The 21,728-nt window shown below is 43.9% G+C and overlaps 1 protein-coding gene across 8 annotated transcripts; it reads left to right on the top strand.

The window, feature by feature from the left end:
* Positions 1-9,458: 9,458 nt before the first annotated feature.
* Positions 9,459-21,015, top strand: ZNF75D (zinc finger protein 75D). Of its 8 annotated transcripts, none has more exons than XR_009538418.1 (5): positions 9,459-9,601; positions 11,084-11,610; positions 13,096-13,288; positions 14,436-14,562; positions 20,131-20,261. XR_009538418.1 is itself a non-coding variant. In XM_060137250.1 (4 exons), the coding sequence occupies exons 2-4, from the start codon at positions 11,164-11,166 to the stop codon at positions 20,781-20,783; spliced, it is 837 nt and encodes a 278-aa protein (XP_059993233.1). In that variant the 5' UTR covers positions 9,459-9,601; positions 11,084-11,163; the 3' UTR covers positions 20,784-21,015. The 8 variants fall into 8 exon arrangements, 6 of the variants coding, with proteins under 6 accessions (XP_059993233.1, XP_059993232.1, XP_059993231.1 ...); XR_009538417.1 differs by having other exon boundaries at positions 20,074-20,211; XM_060137250.1 differs by lacking the exon at positions 13,096-13,288 and having other exon boundaries at positions 11,084-11,220; positions 20,131-21,015.
* Positions 21,016-21,728: the final 713 nt, after the last annotated feature.

The raw sequence follows: 21,728 nt of genomic DNA, 5'->3' as shown, positions 1-21,728 counted from the left end.
ATTGAATCTTGATGAGAAGCAGACGACACCGTTCTTCGAACTATTAGTTCTATTTTATGGGGCTAGCTTAAAAATTAATCCATGTAGATGGTGACATTAAGGTCAAGAATATTCTCCGTCCTCTTCCTCACTCGATTTGTGATGCCTTCTCAGCTTATTGTATTCATTGTTCTTCCCTAAAATACAGAGACTGGTTATCCGAATTATCATAAAAAATTACAAACAAAATTGCAAAATTACAAAGTGCTCCTATTAAAAGTTTTAAAAAGTCATTTCATCAAGAGAAAAGACTTTAGTGTTCTCTTCAAGTCCAATAAAGGGCTTTGAGAAAAATACTGAGCAGTTTTCTTTGCTAAGGTCCAAGAAAGACAAAAGGGACCTAAAGTGAAACTCAGTTTGAACATTTTACTTATTCAACCTTCATCAGAAAATATTTCTAAGTGCCGACTGCATACCAGGCGATGTGACAACTAATTGTTCACACTGGGTTATCTGGGAAGTAGTATAATGTGAATCATTACAGATCTTTGATCTGCAGAAGCAAGATAGCTCTCTATCTTGGGGGGCTAACTGGAAAATAGCACATGGAAGTAGGTAAAACTCAAGGTGCCTCTGTCAATCTAACTCTCACTCCATGTTTATCATAAACCAAGAGGGAAAAATCTCAGACATTCTGACTTAGGAGGTGTTAACAGATCACAGTCTGTTAGGGAGAAACAAGCCTTGGCACCGCTCTGTTACCTGAACTTCCAGTAATGAAATTAAGTGAAATGAAACTAAGCATTAGTGAATAACTTAATTTGGTTCAGTGAATCAGCTATTACAGTTACTCCAAAATCATAATGAACAAAATAGCGAAATTTTTCTGTCACTTGGAAACCCGTGATGTACGAAACTAGATCAAGTGCGTTGCGTTCTTAAGCAACACTTAAAGTCTGGATGAAAGACATTTCTAGACCCACTGGCTTCCCTAAGGATCTCTAGATGTTTAGACTCTTTCAGAGCCGCCATGTGGGCCACCAGGGCAGACCTGGAGGACCATATTCTCAGGAATGAATCTAGGAGTTATACTAGGTAGGTGTAAATGGTTCCTTATCCTTTTTGCTACTCTGAATTTAATCTGGAATGACAGAATTAGGATCTAAAAGCAAACAGGCAAAATGGCATCCAAAGGTTAAACAAGGGATTGAACCTAACAAGGCAAGTTTGAAATGATATTGGAGAAGAAAGCTGAAAATAGGCAGAAATGGGTCTTATTCGCCCCTATAAGGAGCCAGACAGTTACTGACATTTTGGGAGGGACAGTTCATCATTAGGGCATTCAGGTTAGGGTTTTTAATGACAGTGTTAGGGATGAAGGCTGCAGGGGGCCCGATCAGCTTGTGGACCTTCTTCTGATTGGCTGGTGGAGGGGTAACAGGGTAATGTCTCAGGAATCTCAGTCAACCTTCTGGTTCCAACCAGTCTGGGGTCTAGATGCTCGTGGTCAGCATGTGGTCACCATCCTCCACTAGGTGGGAATGGTGGGAGGGTCTTAGTTTCTAAAGAACATCTCAAGATCTGCATCAGATTACTATCTCTATCCCTTCAGGAGGCACTAGGGGTCCTGTGACACTACTGTTCCATTCACTACTGGAGTCTGCTCTTTGGAACTGGGGAACACCTAGGATATGAAAGCCTTTCTTCTACAAGCAAGAAACAGGGGGACACGGAGGGGCATTTGTACCCAGGAAGGCCCCTCAGTGTCCTGCTTGGTTTCAAGCCAAGTTCAATTTTCTCTTTAAAATTTTTAATCAGATTTTATTTGGGAATTTTAAACAGATTCAATATTTAACATTTTCCTGAATACTTATCATTTTATTTTTCTTTTAATCGTCCAATGCAGAGAAAATGCAGTGGTGTTTTCACCAAGTCCATCCGGACGCCGTCTCCTCGTCCCCTGCAGGTGACCGTGTGTAGATGACTATGCTACTTTCCATGACCACCGACCGGGACGTGAAAGGGCTGAAGAGCACAGATTTCCTTTGGTTGTTAGATAGAAACTTGACTGACACATTCTGCTCCCAACCCTTCCATAAGGCAGGCCCCAGCTCTACGCTGGAGATGCAACATGTGGATGTCTTCTGCTCATGTATTTTTCAAGGGTTGATGGTTATTTTTGCCTGCAGACCCTTTACCCCTGCCCTCCTGGTCACTTCCCATGTGACTGAGCTGCCTCACCCCAGGGCCCCTCCCTGGGACAGCCTGAAGCAATGGGGTTTTGTATGAACCTCACTGTGGACGTGATCCCTGCCTGGAAGCTGCTGACCTGCTTGCTCTTCTTCCAGCCCTGAAAGCAAGGGCCCAGGTTTCCAAGAACCTGCAGCTGTTGGGAAAATTAACTCCTCTTTTCCATGGTGCACACATGCCCTTACTGTGCCAGGAGTGGTAAAAAACTAATTCCCCTAATTCTCCTCTTTGGTTAGGAATTTTCTCTTCCTTTCCCACTGGGTCTCTGAAGGGAGGGGAGGTGGCAATGAATTTGCTTGTGTATTTATCACAGTTGCAAGGCTGAGCTCTGTGAACCATTCATCTGGCAGGATGACTACACGTTAGGATCACCTGGAGAGCTTTAAAACCTTACCAATGCCTGGGCCAAACCCCAGACAAATGGGACTGGAATCGCTGAGGGTGGAGTTGGGGCGTCAGGAGATTTTAACAGCTCTCCTGGTGTTTCTAGTTTTCAGCCAAGGTTGAGATCCCCTGCTCTTAAGGGATCTCAAGAACTAACTTAGAAAGATCTAAATTTCAATCTCCATATCAGTGGTGTAAGATTACACTTTAGAACCCTCGTCAAAAATGTTTACAGAGGGACTTCCCTGGTGGCGCAGTGGTTGAGAGTCCGCCTGCCGATGCAGGGGACACGGTTCGTGCCCCGATCTGGGAAGATCCCACATGCTGCAGAGCGGCTGGGCCTGTGAGCCATGGCTGCTGGGCCTGCGCATCCTGAGCCTGTGCTCCGCAATGGGAGAGGCCACAGCAGTGAGAGGCCCGTGTACTGCAAAAAAAAAAAAAGTTTAGAGAATTCCCCTTCTTGAGCACCGTGTCTTTTTTTTTTAATTAATTACTTAATTAATATTTATTTTTTGGCTGCGTTGGATCTCCATTGCTGCATGCAGGCTTTCTCTAGTTGTGGTGAGCGAGGGCTACTCTTTGCTGCAGTGCGCAGGCTTCTCGTTGCGGTGGCTTCTCTTGTTGCAGAGCACGGGCTCTAGGTGCACAGGCTTCAGTAGTTGCAGCTCGTGGGCTCTAGAGTGCAGGCTCAGTAGTTGTGGCACATGGGCTTAGTCGCTCTGCAGCATGTGGGATCTTCCCGGACCAGGGCTCGAACCTGTGTCCCCTGCATTGGCAGGAGGATTCATTAACTGCTGCGTCACCAGGAAGTCCTAACTGTGTCTTTTTCTTGTCTCTAAACCTTGTAGGGGATTTTTGCACACCTCCCTTACCTTGCAGGCCTAGTCTTCTGAGATAGACACAAGGAGTATAACTAACCTAAGTTAATGCCAGGGCAGTGTCAGACGGGTAAGACATTCCCTTTTTCAATTCATTCATTCCCTTTTCCAATTTCACTCATTCCCCTTTTCAAATTTGTTATCAGTTTATTCCACGAATATCAAATTATGTGCAAGGAAGTATTCTCATCTAGTGTGGGATAAAAAAGATCCTTGGGACACTTCTGTGGTCTTCAAGGGTGCTTTTGGTCCAGATTTCTACAACTAGCTAAACCCACAGCAGTGTGTGATGGCTTGAGTGAGGTTCAAAAGTTTTCTACTTTAGGAGTGGTGGAGTGAAGATAATAAGTAGAATTATGACTGATAACATTATACGAGGACATCAAAATTTCAGGAATTTTATAGTTTCTAGAAAATTTATATTAAAAAAGTCACCCTTATACTATGACCTAAGAAGGTTTATCATTATTTATTTTACAATACTTCCCATGTAATTCAATATACCAAGTAAGCTAGTTTAACATCTCTTCCCCTCCCCCTCCTTTTTTTAAATAAGGCAGGAGAACATCCTTTAAGATGTTCCAAGGGCATTCTGGAAATCTCAAATTAGTTCAAGGGCAAAAAGACTTCATTTAGAATTTGAATTTGGGGAATTTTATCAAAAATATCAAAAAGGTTTGCACACTTGACGAAATAGGATCACAGACTATTATGAAACAATAATTATCCATTTAACCAAACTGACAATAAAAGATTTCAAAGGCAAATGCAGAAGGTTACATAATTATGAGTAAAACCAATCAAAGACCTGATAAAGCACAGAAAATAATTTTGATAAGACACAAAATCTTTGCTTTCTAGGCAGATCACTTAAGAGGTAAAGAAAAACTTTTAATAATCTCTTATCAGGATCAGACCAATAATCTAAAAAAACTTTGTCCTTTTACAGAGAGAGAAACTAATTTTAATTTTGTACCACCTTACTTTTGATATTAAACTCATTTTTTAACTTAAATACATTAATTCCAATCTTAGCCAGCTTGACCACACATAAAATTCCTATCCCAAGATTTCAAAAAATAAGGCTTCTGTAATTTTCTCTGTCTATTTTAGTTTGTTCTTCATTTTCTTCCTTCTCATTCTGAAATAACTGGCTTTTAGGACAAAATCACTTTTATTTCCTCAACAAAAATGCGTCTCCATTCCTTACACATTTTCTTGCCAAAAACACGTACCCTACTTTTCTTGCATACAGAGATATTTCCCTTATTATTTCTAGGAGTTTTGATTACATATATTAATTAGAATTTTTAACCCTTAGAAACCTTAATTTCTAGTGAAAACTAAGAAGTAAGCAATTGTGTACTGTCTGTTATACCAGCATTCTTTAGGTGGACAAATTTATAAATATATTTCATAATTTCTAGAAACATGCCTTTTCATGCTGTGGGCTTTCAGTGTAGCACAAGACATGTTTACTAATAAACCCATATATCTTTAGTTTCTCTGTAATAAGACAAGAAAGAGTAGGTAATTAGTGCTTCATTATTTTATCTTATTTGGAAATGATCTAGATATTTAATTACTATTCATCATTTAATCTAAATTAGCAAAAATTCTAAGGTTTCAAATTACCAAAGAGATGTGGAAAACTATTTTTAAGTACACATACCGTAAAACATAATTACTATTAAAAACTTCACCTAAAAACTCTTATCCCACTTACATTTATCTAAATTATTTGCTCCCAGCAGTTATGTTTAAACTACTCACGAAAACTTCATGAGTCATTAGACAGAGTCAGCTATCAACCTAAGCTATTTTTCCACAGACAAATTTTTGCAATGGAAATAACGTGAACTTATTTGCCTAACAAACCCAGATAGACTGTAAGTTGTTTATCTGCACTATATTGAATGCTGATAACTTTGAAAACATGTTTAATTAAACCAACAAACTTAAACTAGCTTTTATTTACCAAAGATTATTAGGGTTAAGTTGTTTTTGTTTTTTTAATTTTATTTTTATTTTTTTGGCTGCGTTGGGTCTTTGTTGCTGTGTGTGGGCTTTCTCTAGTTGTGGAAGGACCTGGGGGTGGTTTCCAGCTTTTGGCTATTAGAAGTAAGCCCGTGTGAACATTTAATTGTTTGCTGAATTATTTTTATGGTCGATGCTTTACAATCATGGTCAGATCATTCTGACACCTAATTCACTTTGGAGTTAGTGTCACTTGATCGTCTTTTCTCATTCAGGTTGTGAATTTCCTGGTTCTTTGTATGAAGGATGATCTTCCATTGTGTCCTGGACATTTTGGTGTCGTGTCAGGAGACACTGGGTTCTGTTGGAGCTGGGTACTGTAGCACAGGGGTCCCCAAACCCCAGGCCGAGGACCGATCCTGGTCGGAGGCCTGTTAGGAACCGGGCCGCACAGCAGGAGGTGAGGGGCGGGCGAGGGAGCGAGGCTTTGTCTGCGGCTTCCCACGGCTCCCATTACCGCCTGGACCACCCCCGCTCCCCCGTCCGTGGGAAAATTGTCTTCCATGGAAACCGGACCCTGGAGCCAAGAAGGTTGGGGACCGCTGCTCTAGCTTGCAGTGCCCCTGTTGAGGTTTGGCGAGCAGGCCCTGGCCTCCTGCCGTGGGCTGTGCTTGGGAGGACAGCATGAATTTCCAAGCCTCTGCGGTGCTGTTTTGGTTTGCTTGGTTTACCGCAGGCTGCTGGGGATGCTGCCTGGGGACATGGAAGGAGCTTCCCCAGGCCGGGCCACCTTGGGATTCTAGGCGGGGGAAGGGATTCCACCTGCTGCCTCCGAGAAAGGGATGCTTCTGGAGGCAGGAGCCCCCGCCAGTGGGCAATGGGGAATGTTTCCTGGGCCTGGGCTCTTTGTGGCCGGTGCCTCCCAGCAGTAGAGTGTCTCTTGGGGGCGGAGAGGGCAGGTTCAGGGCCAGCAGAGAAGCAGTGTGCTTGCTTGGCAGGCACTTTATTGTGATCCAATCCCCCCTTTGTGTGTCTTTGCACGGAGGAATGGAGTCTCAGCTGTGAAGGAAAGAATTTCCCAGGTTGGGTGCTCCTTTTGGTGACCCGTCCCTTGCCAGTGCCCCCAGTTACAAGATTTCTCTGTGTGAGGGAGGGGAGCCTCAGACCGGGTGGGGAGGGGAGTCCTGTTCAATGTGGAGGGAGGGCCCCTGGATGACAGGAGCCCTACAGCCAGCAGGGAAGGATGGCCGCTATTCCTTTACTGTGACCTCACCATTTGGGATATTATTAAGCCCCAGTTGCCTTCTCTTTTTAGAGTGTTTAGTCCTAAGGAGCAGGGACTGGGTTTGGGCGATGCTGTTGTCATTGTGATTTCCGTCGCCTTCAGCATTTTCTGTCCCCAGACTTCCTCTCCTTCCTCCTGAGGGAACCATGGAAGACAAAGTCATGATGGCCCCGGGTGGTGTGACAGATGCTACTGTCTCCCCACAGTGCCCTTCCCCCTCCTGAGTGCTCCTCTTGGGGGGCCCTTCCTGCCACTTGCAAAGGGTCCTTCTTCTGTCACCCACACGTGTCACCCCACCCTCCTTGTTTGTCTCCCCCCATCTCAAATGCAGGCCAGGCCTGCTCCCCTTCTCCCCCATGAAACCTGTTCTCGGCCCGACCATTTTGTCCCTTTACCCCCTGCCTCTTTTATAGAACTGTTCTTGATGGATCTGGAGCTGAAGGGGACTTTGTGCTCTTTCCGGTGACTATGTACTTCTCCCAGGAGCCATGGGGTGTCAGGGTCCCGGCAAGAGGGTCCTCTCCAGGGACACGGTACAGGAGATTAATGGGAATGTGGACTCAGTGGGTGAGGACTTCTTTTCCAGGGATGAAGACTGGGCTGTTTCTGACCAGGATCCTGTCCCTTAGACACCCACCTCCTGACATCAGCTCTGAGTTGGGCCAAGAAAGCTCCACAGGAGGTGTCCCTTGATGTGATGTCCCCTTGACTAGGATCAGTTCAGCATCAGCTAAGCAGCACAGTAGCCTCAGACTCAAGCCCCAGCCACCAGAGCCCTTTAGATTTTACATAGTTTCTCTTTTTTATTTTGTGTTTCAAACATATTAGCCAAGACATTACTATGGATGGGATCTGGGTGTTATGGGTTTAAATTATAAACCTTTAATTTTGTAGAGTTTTATAAAAGAAAACATGACTCAGTGCATGCTTTTACCACTAACCATATTAACAATATGTGATGAAATTTGTTTTAAGGGAATTACAACTTGTCTTCCTGGAACCTCTAGTCCTTCTCAAGAATTTTCTCTTTTCTTTGAAGCGTAAAAGCCATAGTAGGCTATAAGAAAAATTGAAGAGATCATTATATTTATGTCCATATTCGTTCTAAATGGCTAACTATATAATCTATAGATAATTTCTATTGAAGACAATTACAAGGGATAACTGGCAGATTAATATTAAACTCCACACGGTTTAAAAACCTTACTATTTCAAATAAAAAGGAAAAAGAAAAGAAAAAGAAAATGCCTTTATCCGACCGTCCTCATTGGTTAGTGACTCAGCTGAAAGGTAAGCCTGGGAATTGTCCAGAAGCAACAGTGCTCTGACTTCCCCTTCATTGTCCTAAAACATTCGGTTGACAATGCCTGACCTCAGGAACAGAGCTTTGAAGGAATCATTCTGAAAATGATTCTCTGGTGAAGCAAACATCTTTACTAGGTTTACAATCACAGACAACGCAGTGTCCTCTCGCACACTTCTGGGCAGCTTTACTTTGCAAATATGGATTGACCTTATCTTCTTAGAGTAATCTTCATTTGCATGTAAAAAGGTGGACAGGTGATCCTTGTTTATTTTCCTCCCAGGCATGCAGAGCTCTTGTCCCCTAGCCTGAGTGGTTTCTCACACTGATTTACAAAAGACGTCAATTTCATCCCCACTGTACAATTGAGCTACATACAGTTTCTCCTCTTTGATTCATACGGATAACTTCTGTCCAGATGGCTCAACACTAGGTAAACACTGAAAATTTGGAGACACTGACAACCCGAGATATTCGGGTTCTTAGAAAGAGGCCTTCTCCAGAGGACTATGCTAAGCATTACAGAAGATATAAGACGAAACAAGGTTCCTCTCCTTCAGGGAAGCATAATGTAGTAGCAGAAACACGGGGTATGCCAACAGGAGACCAAAATTGGTCTAAAATCTGCCACCGGTAATCCAAGTGACCCTGCGGACGTCGCGTCCTACATCTCAATTTTTTTATATGTCAAGGAGAGATATAAATGGAACCCACACCATACGGTTAAAACCTACCTAACAAGAATAAAATAATAATAGCTGGGAAGGAAGTGCCAGCGAACCAGACAAGGGATTTAAAAATATAAGGGGCTGTTATTCCTGATCTAGCGAGGGGTCTGACCAGGAGGACCAAAGGCCTCTTAACTTAAGGAGTCCCGGGACGAGCCTAGGGATGATTTTCGGGGTTGGTGGCCCTAACCAGGCGAACTTCCCGGGAGAAAGGGAAACCGACTGCCAGAACGCGACGCAGGAGTAATCTGGACGCCACTCCGCAAGTCGGGGGTCCGAGATCACAGCGTCGCGCGTCAGCAGGCTGCATCATTCCCAGGAGACGAGACGCCTATTGTGGCATAGCTAGGCCTCCCGCGGGCCCGAAACGCGGTGACCAGAACTCTTCCATTTGCATCCGGGGCTAAACCCGGGATGGGAAGGACCCGCGAGCCCTTCCGGACTCGCTAGGCTGCGACTCCCCAGACTGAGGGAGGGCGAGGTTGGGCGTGGCTGTCACGGAACCACCGGAAATGCATTCTTCCTTTTCCGGTTGGGGCCAGTCCACAGCCCGCGACCCCGAAATGGCGGGTTGCGGAATGTTCTCGGGCCGCTAGTGGCATTGGGCTGGGGACTGAGCTGCCAAGGCCCCGCGCTCCCGGACCCCGGCGTCTTGGCGCGACGCTCGCGGGGCCTCGCGCTTTCCCTGTCGACATCGCCCCCGGGAGCGCGGGAACCCGGACCTTCCTTCCTCCCCGCGGGGCGAGAGGCGTGGCGACTTCATAGCCGAGCCCAGAAAGAGGGAAGTGGCGTCCACGGAAGCCGGAGCTGGGTGGAGGTAATTTGATTTTCCTTCTGGGTTTGGTCAGGAGGGCCCCCGAGAGATGCCGGCCGCACGCGCCAGCTGCGTGGTGGCGAGCTGGGGTGCGGGCGCGCAGCCTTTTCCTTTTCGCGGTGGCGTCGCTGCCGGGCGGCGGGTCGGCCTGAGAGCCGGCGGGACCTGTTCTCAGCGAGGCCGGCACTCAGTCTCCTACAGCCGCATCTACTCTCTGGAAGCAACCTCTTTGTACCCTGTGTGCAGATATAACCCAGGGCTGCTGCTGAAGCACGCTCGGAGGCTGCCGGTGTGCTGAGTGCACGCGGGCGCCCTCGCGGTCGGTCCTCACATGTAGGTGTAGATGGGGGATGGGGCGTAAGGCCTACCAAGGAGCCCAGCGAAACTTGCCCGTTTCCGCTGGCTTATGAGCATATCCCTGGAGAAAGGGTCATTTCAGCTTCTTAGACATTAGTTTTGGCTGACAAAGAAAAACAGGACGTGTCCCTGTACCTCCTGAGCCTGTACAGGCAGCAAGGAACCAGCCAAATTATTTCTTTGAATACCGGTGACATCCTTGAAAGAACTTTGTTGTTGTTTCTGCTGGATCACCTCCGAGAAAATCAGACTCTCAAGGCCGTCCTCAGCCTTGCTTAAAGATCTCTATGACCCTGAGGAAGTGTAAAGTCAAGAGAAGGCTTACGTTTATAAGGACCCTTCCTGTCTCTGAAGAACCTTAATCGTCACCGTTTCTCCTTTCCTTTTTTATAGTTTGACGTTTGGGTATCTTGTAAACAAAGCCAACTGTCAATTTTTCCAGTAAAGTAAGCAAAAATTTTCAGACACAGGTACAAAGCCGCTCAGTGCCCTTTATAAGTCTTCCCCCCCAAAAACAATGTTGATGCCATCTGATTGCTTAGTGGGGGGATACTTGCTGAGAGGAATAAGGTTACTTTTTCTCTAATTACTTCTTTTCTGATCTGGCCGCCTCAGTTTCCTTTCCAATATTAGTATGAAAAGAGAATATCAAATGTTCCATGAAGCAAAGGCATCAGTCTCCATAATAGGATGAAGGGGCAGAGAAGTTGTTTTCACCCTGACTAAAGACAAAAAACTGGGGTGATCTATTACAATTTAGAGAAAGTCAAATATGCCCCATTTGTAAAGGTGGGACAGGAAGCACACAGATTAAGTATTGGATAATATCAAAGCTTGTTTTAGTGAATGGGTGCCAGTTTTTTCACCCATCAGCCTTAAAAAAATAAAGTGATCAACTGACTTTTGTCTTCCCTGAGCTGTGCTTTGTTTCAGAGTTGGGTAACAAAGGAAAGGGGAAAAACATGTCCAGAAGTAGTATTGAGTCATCCTGAGTGGCAGTTGATTTTAAAGGCGAGGCAGGACAGGAACTTTTCTGTTCTTTCTTCTCTGATAACTATAAATAGCAAGTAAATATGTGTCATGTGGCTTTCTTCTTGACGTTTACTTTTTTTTTCTGCCCTCCCTCAGTGACCTTGGGGAGAAGATCCACTCATTGGTTTTGTACCAAGCCTGACAAGGCCTCAGTTGTCAAAGGTGGCACCAGGAGGATGTCACACATAGGAGTAAAACTATTCCTAGAGCAAATGATGATGAGACATCTGAAGGTGAATGCATGCTTGTACCCACACGTGGAGGCTTTGTGGGAGACTAAGGGGTCTGTGAAAGAGAGCTCCAGTCAGAGTAAGAAATCCAGCCCACAGATGGACAGTCTTGGTCCTGAGAGCGCTCGCCAGCACTTCCGGAGCTTCTATTATCATGAAGCACCTGGACCGCTTGAGGCTGTCAGCCAACTGCAGGAATTATGCCATCAGTGGCTGAGGCCAGAGATCCACTCAAAAGAGCAGATCTTGGAATTGCTGGTGCTAGAGCAGTTCCTGACCATTCTGCCCAGGGATATCCAGAACTGGGTGCAGAAGTATCATCCACAGAGCATCAGAGAGGCTGTGGCCCTGGTAGACCGTTTTCAGAAAGAACATGGTGGAATAAGTAATGAGGTGAGCAGAAAGATTCCTTACGGGTACACTGAAATAGGGTAAAAGTCCGGGGCGGGGGCTGCTAATTGGATAATGGGATGGATTAGGTCATTCTTCTGTTGTTGCTTTAGAACAGTTAAGTGCGATCTGAAATCACAGACTGGCAGCGACAGTCAGCCTCCAGGTTTCGGAGTTCCTGGGAGTCTTTCCTGGCCTTCGAGAAAAGAAATGCATTTCGCCCTCTTCAGGGCCAGGGTGAATTGAGGGTGATGGGCCTGGTCTAGCATGGCTGAGGAGACAGGACTTAGCAACAGAGAAATAAAAGGCAAGAAAGACTTGGGGAAGGAGAAAAAAACCTGAAAGCATGGACAGCACTTAGAGATCAAAGGCAAGAGAGGGTAGCAACCGAAGTATAAATCAAACATCTCTGGGGAGACTGCAAAGGAAGAGAAGAGATAGAAAAAAGGGAAACAGGGATACGGAAAGAAGAAAAGTGCCAACAGAAAAATGGAGAGAAAGTGCTGAGGGGTGGTGCCCTCTGTGGTGGGAACACACATCTCAGGGCCAGGAGGAAAGAGCCCTGTGGCCTCCCTTAGTGCTCGGCCTTGGCCTTGCTGGTGAGTGGGGAACCAAGGTCTGTCCTTGGGAGATGGCAGCACACTTCCTTTCCTCGAGAGTCCACCTTGAGGTGTCTTATTACAACTGAAGCATATGGAGGAAAGTTAGAGTCCCAACTCTTCCCTCATTTTTTCCCTCCGCTGCATCCCCTTTCTCCATGAAATCGTTCCCTGGACATGGGAGGATTGGAAAATCTGACTGACAGGAAAACCTTTTTTCTTTGCGTCCTTATTTTGTTTTAGAGAAAACTAGAAGATACAAATCCACTAGGTCAAGGATCCAAGTCTAGAAAGCAAGAGAGTGGAGGCAGCAAAAGGACAGGCAGCCTACCCCACCCTGCTCGTGGCCTGAGCTGTGGCCATCTGTGGAGGGGTGGAGGCCGGCAGCAGTCACAGCTTCTCTCATTTTATCCTAATCTTCCCAGATCACATGTATAGTTCCTTGTGAGGAAACCATGGTGCAGTATCTCTTTTTAAAAATGACTTCCTGGGCTTCCCTGGTGGCGCAGTGGTTGAGAATCTGCCTGCTAATGCAGGGGACATGGGTTCGAGCCCTGGTCTGGGAGGATCCCACATGCCGTGGAGCGACTAGGCCCGTGAGCCACAACTACTGAGCCTGCGCGTCTGGAGCCTGTGCTCCGCAACAGGAGAGGCTGCGATGGTGAGAGGCCCATGCACCGCGATGAAGAGTGGCCCCCACTTGCCACAACTAGAGAAAGCCCTCGCACAGAAACGAAGACCCAACACAGCAAACATAAATTAATTAATTAAAAAATGACTTCCTTTAACGTTACACACTCCCCAAACCTGGGCTCTAGTCTTGTTTGTTCCTCCACCACCACCCCAAGGCCAAAAGTTCTTTGCTAACGAGGATGGGGATTATTTCTAGGTCACAGCCCATGAGCTGGGAAAGGAGGCATTGCTCTTGGGAGGAACAGCAGTGGCCCCAGGCTTTAAGTGGAAGCCAGCAGAGCCCCAACCAATGGGTGTGTTCCAGAAAGAATGTTGGAATACATACCGGGTACTGCAAGAACAGCTGGGCTGGAATACTCAGAAAGAAACCCAGCCTTTATATGGAAGAGGTGAGGAGCTTCATAATAATTCTCTTCTCCTGGGAGCTGTGATAGTAATTGGTTCAGCTAGAATGTCACGGAATTTTCCAGCTGCCCAGCCCTGCTGGCACTTAGGATGTCTCTCTGGTGGGAGTATAGCAGGCCAGTGGTGGGTGAAGGTGAGGGTCATTCTGTGGTACAGAAACATCCCAACCACAGAACCCTGGTATTTACAATGTGGACCTTGCTCCTTAGAAATCTGAGAGGAGAGGAAGATACAGCAGGAACAGGCGGGGTCATCTCACCCTTACAAGTTAAAGGAGAAATTGGGATCAGAAATGGACTGTCATTGGCAGAATGGGAAGATAATTGTACACCAGGAAAAAAGTAATAAATCTCCCACATTTCCTACCGTACACTGGAGGACCTGAGGCTTTCATTTTCAAACACCTCTAATTCTTGCCCAGCTCAGCAAACAATTTATTTTATGAGAGGAAAAACATAATGGATTTCCTTTTATTTCATGAAATCTGTGGAAAGAGTCAACTGGGAACCAATTCTGCGGAGTGGTGGATATTTGGTTCTTGTTTGCAAGGAGAAGGCCACTTCTGGCACAACACATCACACGCACGCACACACACGTGTGCGAAGATGAGCCATCTTTACCGAAGGAGTCCTATATTGTAGAAATTGCCTCAGGGTATTCATAAATAGAAAAGAGAAAGTTTTTCTGGCTCTTTCCCCCCACAGCTGTGCCTGCTCAACAGATTCTAGCCTTTTCTGAGCAGGAAAGCACCCCAAGCTGGAAGATGGCATCTGAGCTCATCCTGCCTGAGTCCCAGGTGAGCTGTACTTTCCAGCTTTTCCAGGCAGCCTGAACGTGACCTTGTCTGCTTTTCTCTGCTACCCATGACCCACCGTACCTGGCAGGTGCTCTGAGGTGCGTTAGCCCCAGGTGTTCTCTAGGCAACGAGGCTTGGCCCTGTGGGAATTGGGCACCTCCCAAGCTGTGTACTGATCTCTTTGGTGCCTTCCTTTTCTGCCATCTCACTTCTTTTCCCTTAAATATTATACTCTTAAGGTCTTCAGTGACTGGCCTCCCGTGTCATTCGGAGATGAGTGATAGGATGGCTTTTGTCGTGGCAAGTACTGAACTACAACTTATTCTCTTCTTTAGAGTCTGTTGACATTTGAAGATGTGGCCTTGTTTTTTACCGAGGAAGAATGGCAATTACTGGACCCTGCTCAGAAGATCCTCTACCATAATGTAATGCAGGAAAACTATGAGACTGTCATCTCTCTAGGTAAAGATTCTTCCTTTCCTTTGTGTAGAACTTGTGTAATCTGTCCCGTCCTCAGTTCATGAAAAATGAACTCCTGTGAGAAAGTCCCAGTGTTCCAGTGGCGGGTTGGTTCTCAGCTTGATGGTGTGGGGAAAAGGAAAGGCATATCCAGACCACCCGGAGAGCTTTTTACGAATACACATCTCACTTCTTTATTCTAGGTAGAGTTCTTAATCTCTCATACTCCTGCCCCGCCCTGCAAACCCACTCTTCCCATATCTTTTCCATGTCAGTAGCGGGCACCACGACTTACCCAGTTGCTCAGGCCCAAAACCTCTCAGTTATCCTTCTTTCTGGTCTTTTTGTTACACCCCCCCAGCCGATCCGTCAGCAAGTGCCCTGAGCTCTGTCTTCAAAATAGGTCCTGCAACGCCGTTAATCAACTATACTCCAGTATAAGATTAAAAAGTTTTTAACAAAAGGTGCTGAATACAACCACGTCTCAACCTCTTCTGCTCTCACCATCTGGTCTAAGCCACCTCATCTCTAAGCAGGTCTGCTGGAATACCACTGGACTCCCCGCCCCCTCCACGTCGTTTCCATCTGTCCTCCTTATAGGTTTAGTTCTTCGCTTCCTCATTGCATATCCACCTACAACCACAGTAAGAGTATAAAGAAGATGTGGAATCTAAGATTCTGCCCATTTAAATGTTGGGAGTAAATAAAAGTATAAAAGAGTCATTCACTTTTCCTGAAAATAGTCTGGAATTAAGATGGCAGTCCATGACCTCAAAGTTTTATTCTCAGAACATTATCATTGCACCCTAAACTTAAAGCGATCTGTTTAGCACAAGGGCAAGAACCATAGACCCGAGGTCCCCAAGAGTTCAAGGACAGTCTTAGAGAGTCTCCTTGAGGTAAGTGTATACATAGGAAGAGGAGAAGATTCCTTGATAGGAACCTTTATAGGAGCTTAACATTTTTAAGATTCTGTTCCTGTATTTTTTCTTTTTTTTTTGCGGTACGCGGTCCTCTCAGTGTTGTGGCCTCTCCCGTTGCGGAGCACAGGCTTCAGACGTGCAGGCCCAGTGGCCATGGCTCACGGGCCCAGCTGCTCCGCGGCATGCGGGACCCTCCCGGATCGGGGCACGAACCCATGTGCCCTGCATCGGCAGGCGGACTCTCAACCACTGTGCCACCAGGGAAGCCCTGTATTTTTTTAAATTAAACTTTTAATTGAGTTAATTGTAGATTCATATGCATATTTAAAATGTAATACAAAGAGAACCCATGTACACTTTACCCATTTTCCCTCAATGATAACTTTTGCAAAAGTATATAATATCACAACCAGGATATTAATACTGATATAGTCCACTGACCTTATTCATGTTTCCGTTTTCCCTTGTATGTGTGTGTGTTTAGATCTATAAAGTTTTATCACATGTTGAGGTTTGTGTATTCACCCCCACAATCAAGATACTGGACAGTTACATAACCACAAGGAGCCCTCCTGTTGCCCTTTTATAACCACACACATTTCCCTCCCACATCCCACCCCATCACCAACCTATGCCAACCACTGATCTGTTCTACAGTTTTTTAATTTTGCCATTTCAAAAATGTTATATGAATAGAGTCATGCAGTATGTAGCTTTGGGGGATTAACTTTTCTCATTCAGAATAAGTCCCTGGAAATTCATCTTAGCTATTGCGTGTATCGGTAGTTCAGATGAACTGATGAGAAGCATTCCATGATATTGATATGCCACAATTTGTTTAACCATTCACCCATCGAAAGGTATTTTTGCTGTCTTCAGTTTTTGGCTATTGCGAATAAAGCTGCCGTGAACATTCACGTACAGGATTTTGTGTAGAGATAAGTTTTCGTTTCTCTGGGATAAATGCCTTTAAGGGTGCAATTGCTGGTTCATATGGTAATTATATGTTTAATGCCAAACTGTTTTTCAAAGTTGCTGTACCATTTTACATTCTCAGCCAGCAATGGATGTGATCCAGTTTTTCTACATTCTTGCCGTTGTTTAGTAGTATCACCATTTTTTAAAAAAATACTTTTTTTGCCTTTCTGCTAAGTATGTAGTATTATCTCATTGTGGTTTGGATTTGCATTTCCCTAATAGCTAATGATGTTTTGTATCTTTTCATGTGCTTATTTGCTATCTCTATGTTCAGTGAAATGGCTTTTGCCCATATTTTAATTAAGTTGTTTTTTAACTGTTGAGTTTTGAGAGTTCTTTATAGATTCTAGATTCTAGTGCTTTCGTGGATATGTGGTTTGCAAGGAGTTTCCCCAAGGCTGTGTATTTTTCTTTTTATCCTCTTCCCATGGGCTTCCACAGAGTAAAAATTTTGAATTGTGATAACCAATTTATTTTTTCCTTTTATAGATTGTATTTTTGTTATCAAGGCTAGCAGTCTGACTAGCTATAGATCCCTAAAATTTTCTATGTTTTTCCTAAAAGTTTTATAATTTTACATTTAAGTCCACGATTCTTATTGAGTTGATTATTATATAAGGTATGAAGTTTAGGTTGAAGTTCATTTTTTTTGCCTATGGAGGTCCAATTGCTTCAGCCTCGTTTGTTGAAGAGACTGGCCTTCCTCCACTGAAATGCTTTTGCACTTTTGTCAAAGATCAGTTGGGCATATTTGTGTACATCTATTTTGTTCCATCGAGCTATGTGTCTATCCTTCTGCCAGTATGGCACTGTCTTGATTACTGTAGCTATACAATTTAGGAAGCCTTAATATCTATCAGGTAGAGTGATTCTTCCCACTTTATTCTTTTGTCAAGATAAAATTTTATTTTAGCTATTCTAGGGCCTGTTCCTTTCCATGTAAATTTTAGAATAAGCTTATCTATGTCTACAATAAACTTTGTTGGAATTTTGCTAGAAATTACATTAAACCTATATATTAATTTGAGGGGGAGTGATATCTTTACTATGTTGATCTTTCTAATCAGTGAACACAGTATGTCTATTTATTCGGGTCTTCTTTGACTTCTTTCATCAGCTTTTTGTAATTTTCAGTGTACAGATCTTTTGCATGTTTGTTACGTGTATGTAGAAGCTAATTTTCATTGGAGCAATTGTAAATGGTATTATTTTAAATTTGGTTTCTGCATGTTTATTGTTTTTGTATAGGCGTGCCACTAATTTTGTTTTGTTCTCTTATCCTGTGACCCTACTGAACTCACTTATTAGTTCTAAGAAGTTTTTTAAGTCTTTCACTATTACCTATGATGTTAGTACAGGTTTTTTTGTTGATACTCTTATCAGGTCGATATAATTCCTTATTTTCTGAGTGTTTTTATCGTGAATGGATGTGGGGTTTGTCAAATACTTTTCTGTGTCAGTTAATGGGATTATGATCTTTCAAAGCTCGTTGATATGGTGGGTTATGTTGATTGATTTCAAATGTTGAACCAGCTTTGCATACCTGCAGTAAATCCTACTTGATCATGGTATATAATTCTTAATTATTGTTACATTCAGTTTGCCAGTATTTTGTTGAGGATTGTTGTATTTAAGTTCATGGGAGATGTTAGTCTGTAGTTTTCTTTTTTAGTACTGTCTTTGTATGATTTTGCTATCAGGGTAATTACTGGCCTTATAAAATGACTTGGGTAGTATTTCTTCCTCTTGTCTTTTCTGGAAGAGATTATATACAAGTGGTGTTAATTCTATAAATATTTGGTAGAATTCTCCAGTAACACTATATGAACCTGGAGATGTCTTTTTTAGCAGCTTTTAAATTATGAATTCAGTTTCTCTAATGGTCAGAGTGCTATTCAGATTATCTATTTCATATTGGTTGAATTACGGTAGTTTGTGGATTTTGAGAAATTGGCCCATTTTTCCTAACTTTTAAAATCCATGAACATAAGTTGTTTATAGTATTCCCTTATTATCTTTTTTTTTTTTTTTTTTTGTGGTACGCGGGCCTCTCTCACTGTTGTGGCCTCTCCCGCTGCGGAGCACAGGCTCTGGACGCGCAGGCTCAGCGGCCATGGCTCACGGGCCCAGCCGCTCTGCGGCATGTGGGATCTTCCCGGACCGGGGCACGAACCCGCGTCCCCTGCATCGGCAGGCGGACTCTCAACCACTGCGCCACCAGGGAAGCCCCCTTATTATCTTTTTAATTGCTTCAGAATGTGTAGAGATATACCCAATTTCCTTCTTGGCACTGATGGTTTATATCTTCTCTCCTATTATTTTTGTCAGTGTTGATATAGGTTTATCAATTTTATTTTCTTTAAGAATAAGCTTTTTGTTTGATTGTGATTTCTTTTGTGATCTTTATTATTCCTTTCTTCAACTTTTTAAAATTTTATTTTGCTTTTTTTCTAGTTTCTTGAGTTAGGAACTTAGATTATTTATTTGAGACCTTTCCTCTTTTTTATTGTAAGCATTTAGGGCTGCACATTTTCCTCTGAGCATTCCCTTAGCTGCATTCCACATATTTTGATATATTTTAATTTCATTTTCATTTAACTATGTATTTTTAAATTACCCTTGAGACTTTCTGTTTGAATCATGGATTATTTAGAAGTATACTGTTTCATTTCCATATATTTTTAGATTTTTCTGTTGTCTTTCTGGTTTTGACTTCCAGTCTGATTCCATTTTTGTCAGATTGCCTTTTCTCACTCAAGCTGTGATTTTTTTTTTTTTTTGGTTCTAGGTGTGATGTGTTATTTTCTTTATTGCATCCTGATCATTTTGTCTGTTATGTTAGGAGAGTCTGGGTCCTATTTAAATATTTTATTTTAATGGGCAGTCACTCTGTTTTAATTTAGCACACAGGTTCTTTCCTACTTTTGTGGAGTATCTGTCTAGTGACAGTTTAGTTTTCAGAGCCTTTATAGTGTTATTGTGGTCTCCTTGGTTTATATGGTACTGCTAGGGTTCCCTTGCGTCCCCGCTGGTGCTGCCTGATGGTGAGGAAGATATTTACCTAGGCCAGAGTGTCTCTCAGTGGGAATCTCTGACCTGTAGGGATGAAAAGGCTTCCTGGGCCCGGCCACTTGTGGCTAGGTCCCTCTTGCTAGTTCTGCATGCCTAATTTGGTGTCTCCTCACTGGAGTTCTAGTGTTGTCAGAAGGTTTCCCATTCAGATTTGGGAAGGAATAAGCCTATCCAGGTAGCCTTCTGTTGCTAGGTTGCGGTTTGGAAAACACTAGATCTGGTTTGCCTTCTTTTTTGGGTGTGGGGATGTAAGACACCTGCTGTGTTACTCTTGTAGTTCTGGGGTCCCAAACCATTTTGCCTTCTTTTTACCACTTTTTAGAATTCTCTGTTCATTGTGTCTTGCATTCTTGAATGGGTTTGTTATTGTGCCTAGCAAGGAGGATCAGGGAGAAATGGGTCTATGCCATTTTGTCCAGATTGGACCAGAAATCACTTGTTCTTGTATTTTTTAAAAGCTGTCATCATTGATTTTTCTTTTCATTCCTGTAGTTTTCTTGTTCTGGGATCAGATGTCTGATTCTTCTGTTTATTCCAACAGGGTTAAAGCTCAAAAATGACACTGGAAATGACCAACCTATGTCTCTTTCTACATTAGAAATACAAGCATCAGGATGCAAAGTATTAAGAAAGGCCAGAATGAAAGTTGCCCAGAAAACAACGGGCAGAGAAAATCATGGTGGTACACACAGGGTACGGAAACGGCATCGAGCTTTTCCAGGGAAGAAAAGAAAGAAACTTACAACTTGCAGACAAGAGCTTCCAAAACGTATGGATCTTCATGGGAAAGGCCATGCAGGAGAGAAACCTTTTAAATGTCAGGAATGTGGGAAAAGCTTCAGGGTTAGCTCTGACCTAATTAAGCACCAGAGAATTCACACTGAAGAGAAACCCTATAAATGTCAACAATGTGATAAGAGGTTTAGGTGGAGTTCAGATCTTAATAAGCACTTACTGGCACACCAAGGAATAAAACCATATAGATGCTCATGGTGTGGGAAAAGCTTCAGTCATAACACAAATCTACACACCCACCTAAGAATTCACACAGGAGAAAAACCCTTTAAATGTTATGAATGTGGGAAAAGATTCATTCAGAACTCCCACCTTATTAAACACCAGAGAACCCACACGGGTGAGCAGCCTTATACTTGTAGCATATGCAGGAGAAATTTTAGCAGGCGGTCAAGCCTTCTTAGACACCAGAAACTCCACAGGAGAAGGGAATCGTGTCCAGTGTCTCCAGTCTGAAGAAAGCCAGCAGCTAGAGCTTGGCCCTAGAGGTGATAAAAGAATACAAAATGATGAGGCACCCAGTGATAGGAATCTATCATCAACAAAATTTGGGAGGGGCACATGTTGTGTTTCATAAAAAGGAATCTAAACTCTCTTTTATTCAGCATTGTATCCTCAGTGCCTCCTAGCACAAGACTGATCCATAATGACTTCTTTATAAATAAAAGAGTGAAATAGTTCTCATATATCTAAAGTTACCTATCTATCTATTTCTAACTATCTGTATCTGTCTGGTTACTCAGCTTCCCCACCCCCCGTGATCTAAATTCTTCAGGTATCAGGTGCTCAGCAAATATGTGATGGCCATGAGTCCTACTCCCATTCTTTCTCAGGAGAGACGGAAAATAAGAGTATTCAGGTCCTCTGAAGGGAGCTCAGAGAGAATTACTAAGTTTGAGGCAGTTTCTGTGGCTACCATTCTGGCTACACGAACAACCAAACCAGGGTTCAGGGAACTTCATTCTGGAATAGGAAGAGAGGGTTCAGTGTTTGCCCTGGGAGAAGTACCCCCATTCTAGTTGCCTCTCTCCTGAGCAGCCACTACTGCTGCAGTGTTTTCTGTCAAAGGAATTCCAAGCAGCACGCAGAGGCCTGAATGCCAGCACAGACCTAGGGACCCTGGAAGCACTTGATATCTTTCTTCCTGCTGGTCCTCTCAACACTGAGGCATTCAGAATGAGATGATGAAGGAGGTAATCGGGGCCCTCATCCAGGTGTCTGTAGAAGGCAGAGGGCAGTGGTGAATGGCCTTTTTTTGACTTTCACTACGTGGACTGGAAGGCTTTCAAGTTGATGCCACCCTGCTCCAGGACCTAACAGGAGGCCCATTTTTATGGCTGTTCAGCCACAGCCCCATATACATGGATGCTTTGCAGGAAGGTCTGGAGATGTGCAAACTGA

Source organism: Lagenorhynchus albirostris, chromosome X, assembly GCF_949774975.1.
Source record: "Lagenorhynchus albirostris chromosome X, mLagAlb1.1, whole genome shotgun sequence".
NCBI lineage: Eukaryota > Metazoa > Chordata > Mammalia > Artiodactyla > Delphinidae > Lagenorhynchus > Lagenorhynchus albirostris.
This window is presented reverse-complemented; position numbering and strand designations above follow the sequence as displayed.

What these genes read in the sequence shown, in the direction of transcription:
- ZNF75D (XM_060137247.1), top strand. Translation starts at nt 11,164, where the DNA reads ATGTCACACATAGGAGTAAAACTATTCCTAGAGCAAATGATGATGAGA. An exon ending in ATGGTGGAATAAGTAATGAG is followed by an intron (nt 11,611 to 14,435) that starts GTGAGCAGAAAG and finishes TCTCTTCTTTAG; the next exon opens with AGTCTGTTGACATTTGAAGA. An exon ending in TGAGACTGTCATCTCTCTAG is followed by an intron (nt 14,563 to 20,073) that starts GTAAAGATTCTT and finishes TTATTCCAACAG; the next exon opens with GGTTAAAGCTCAAAAATGAC.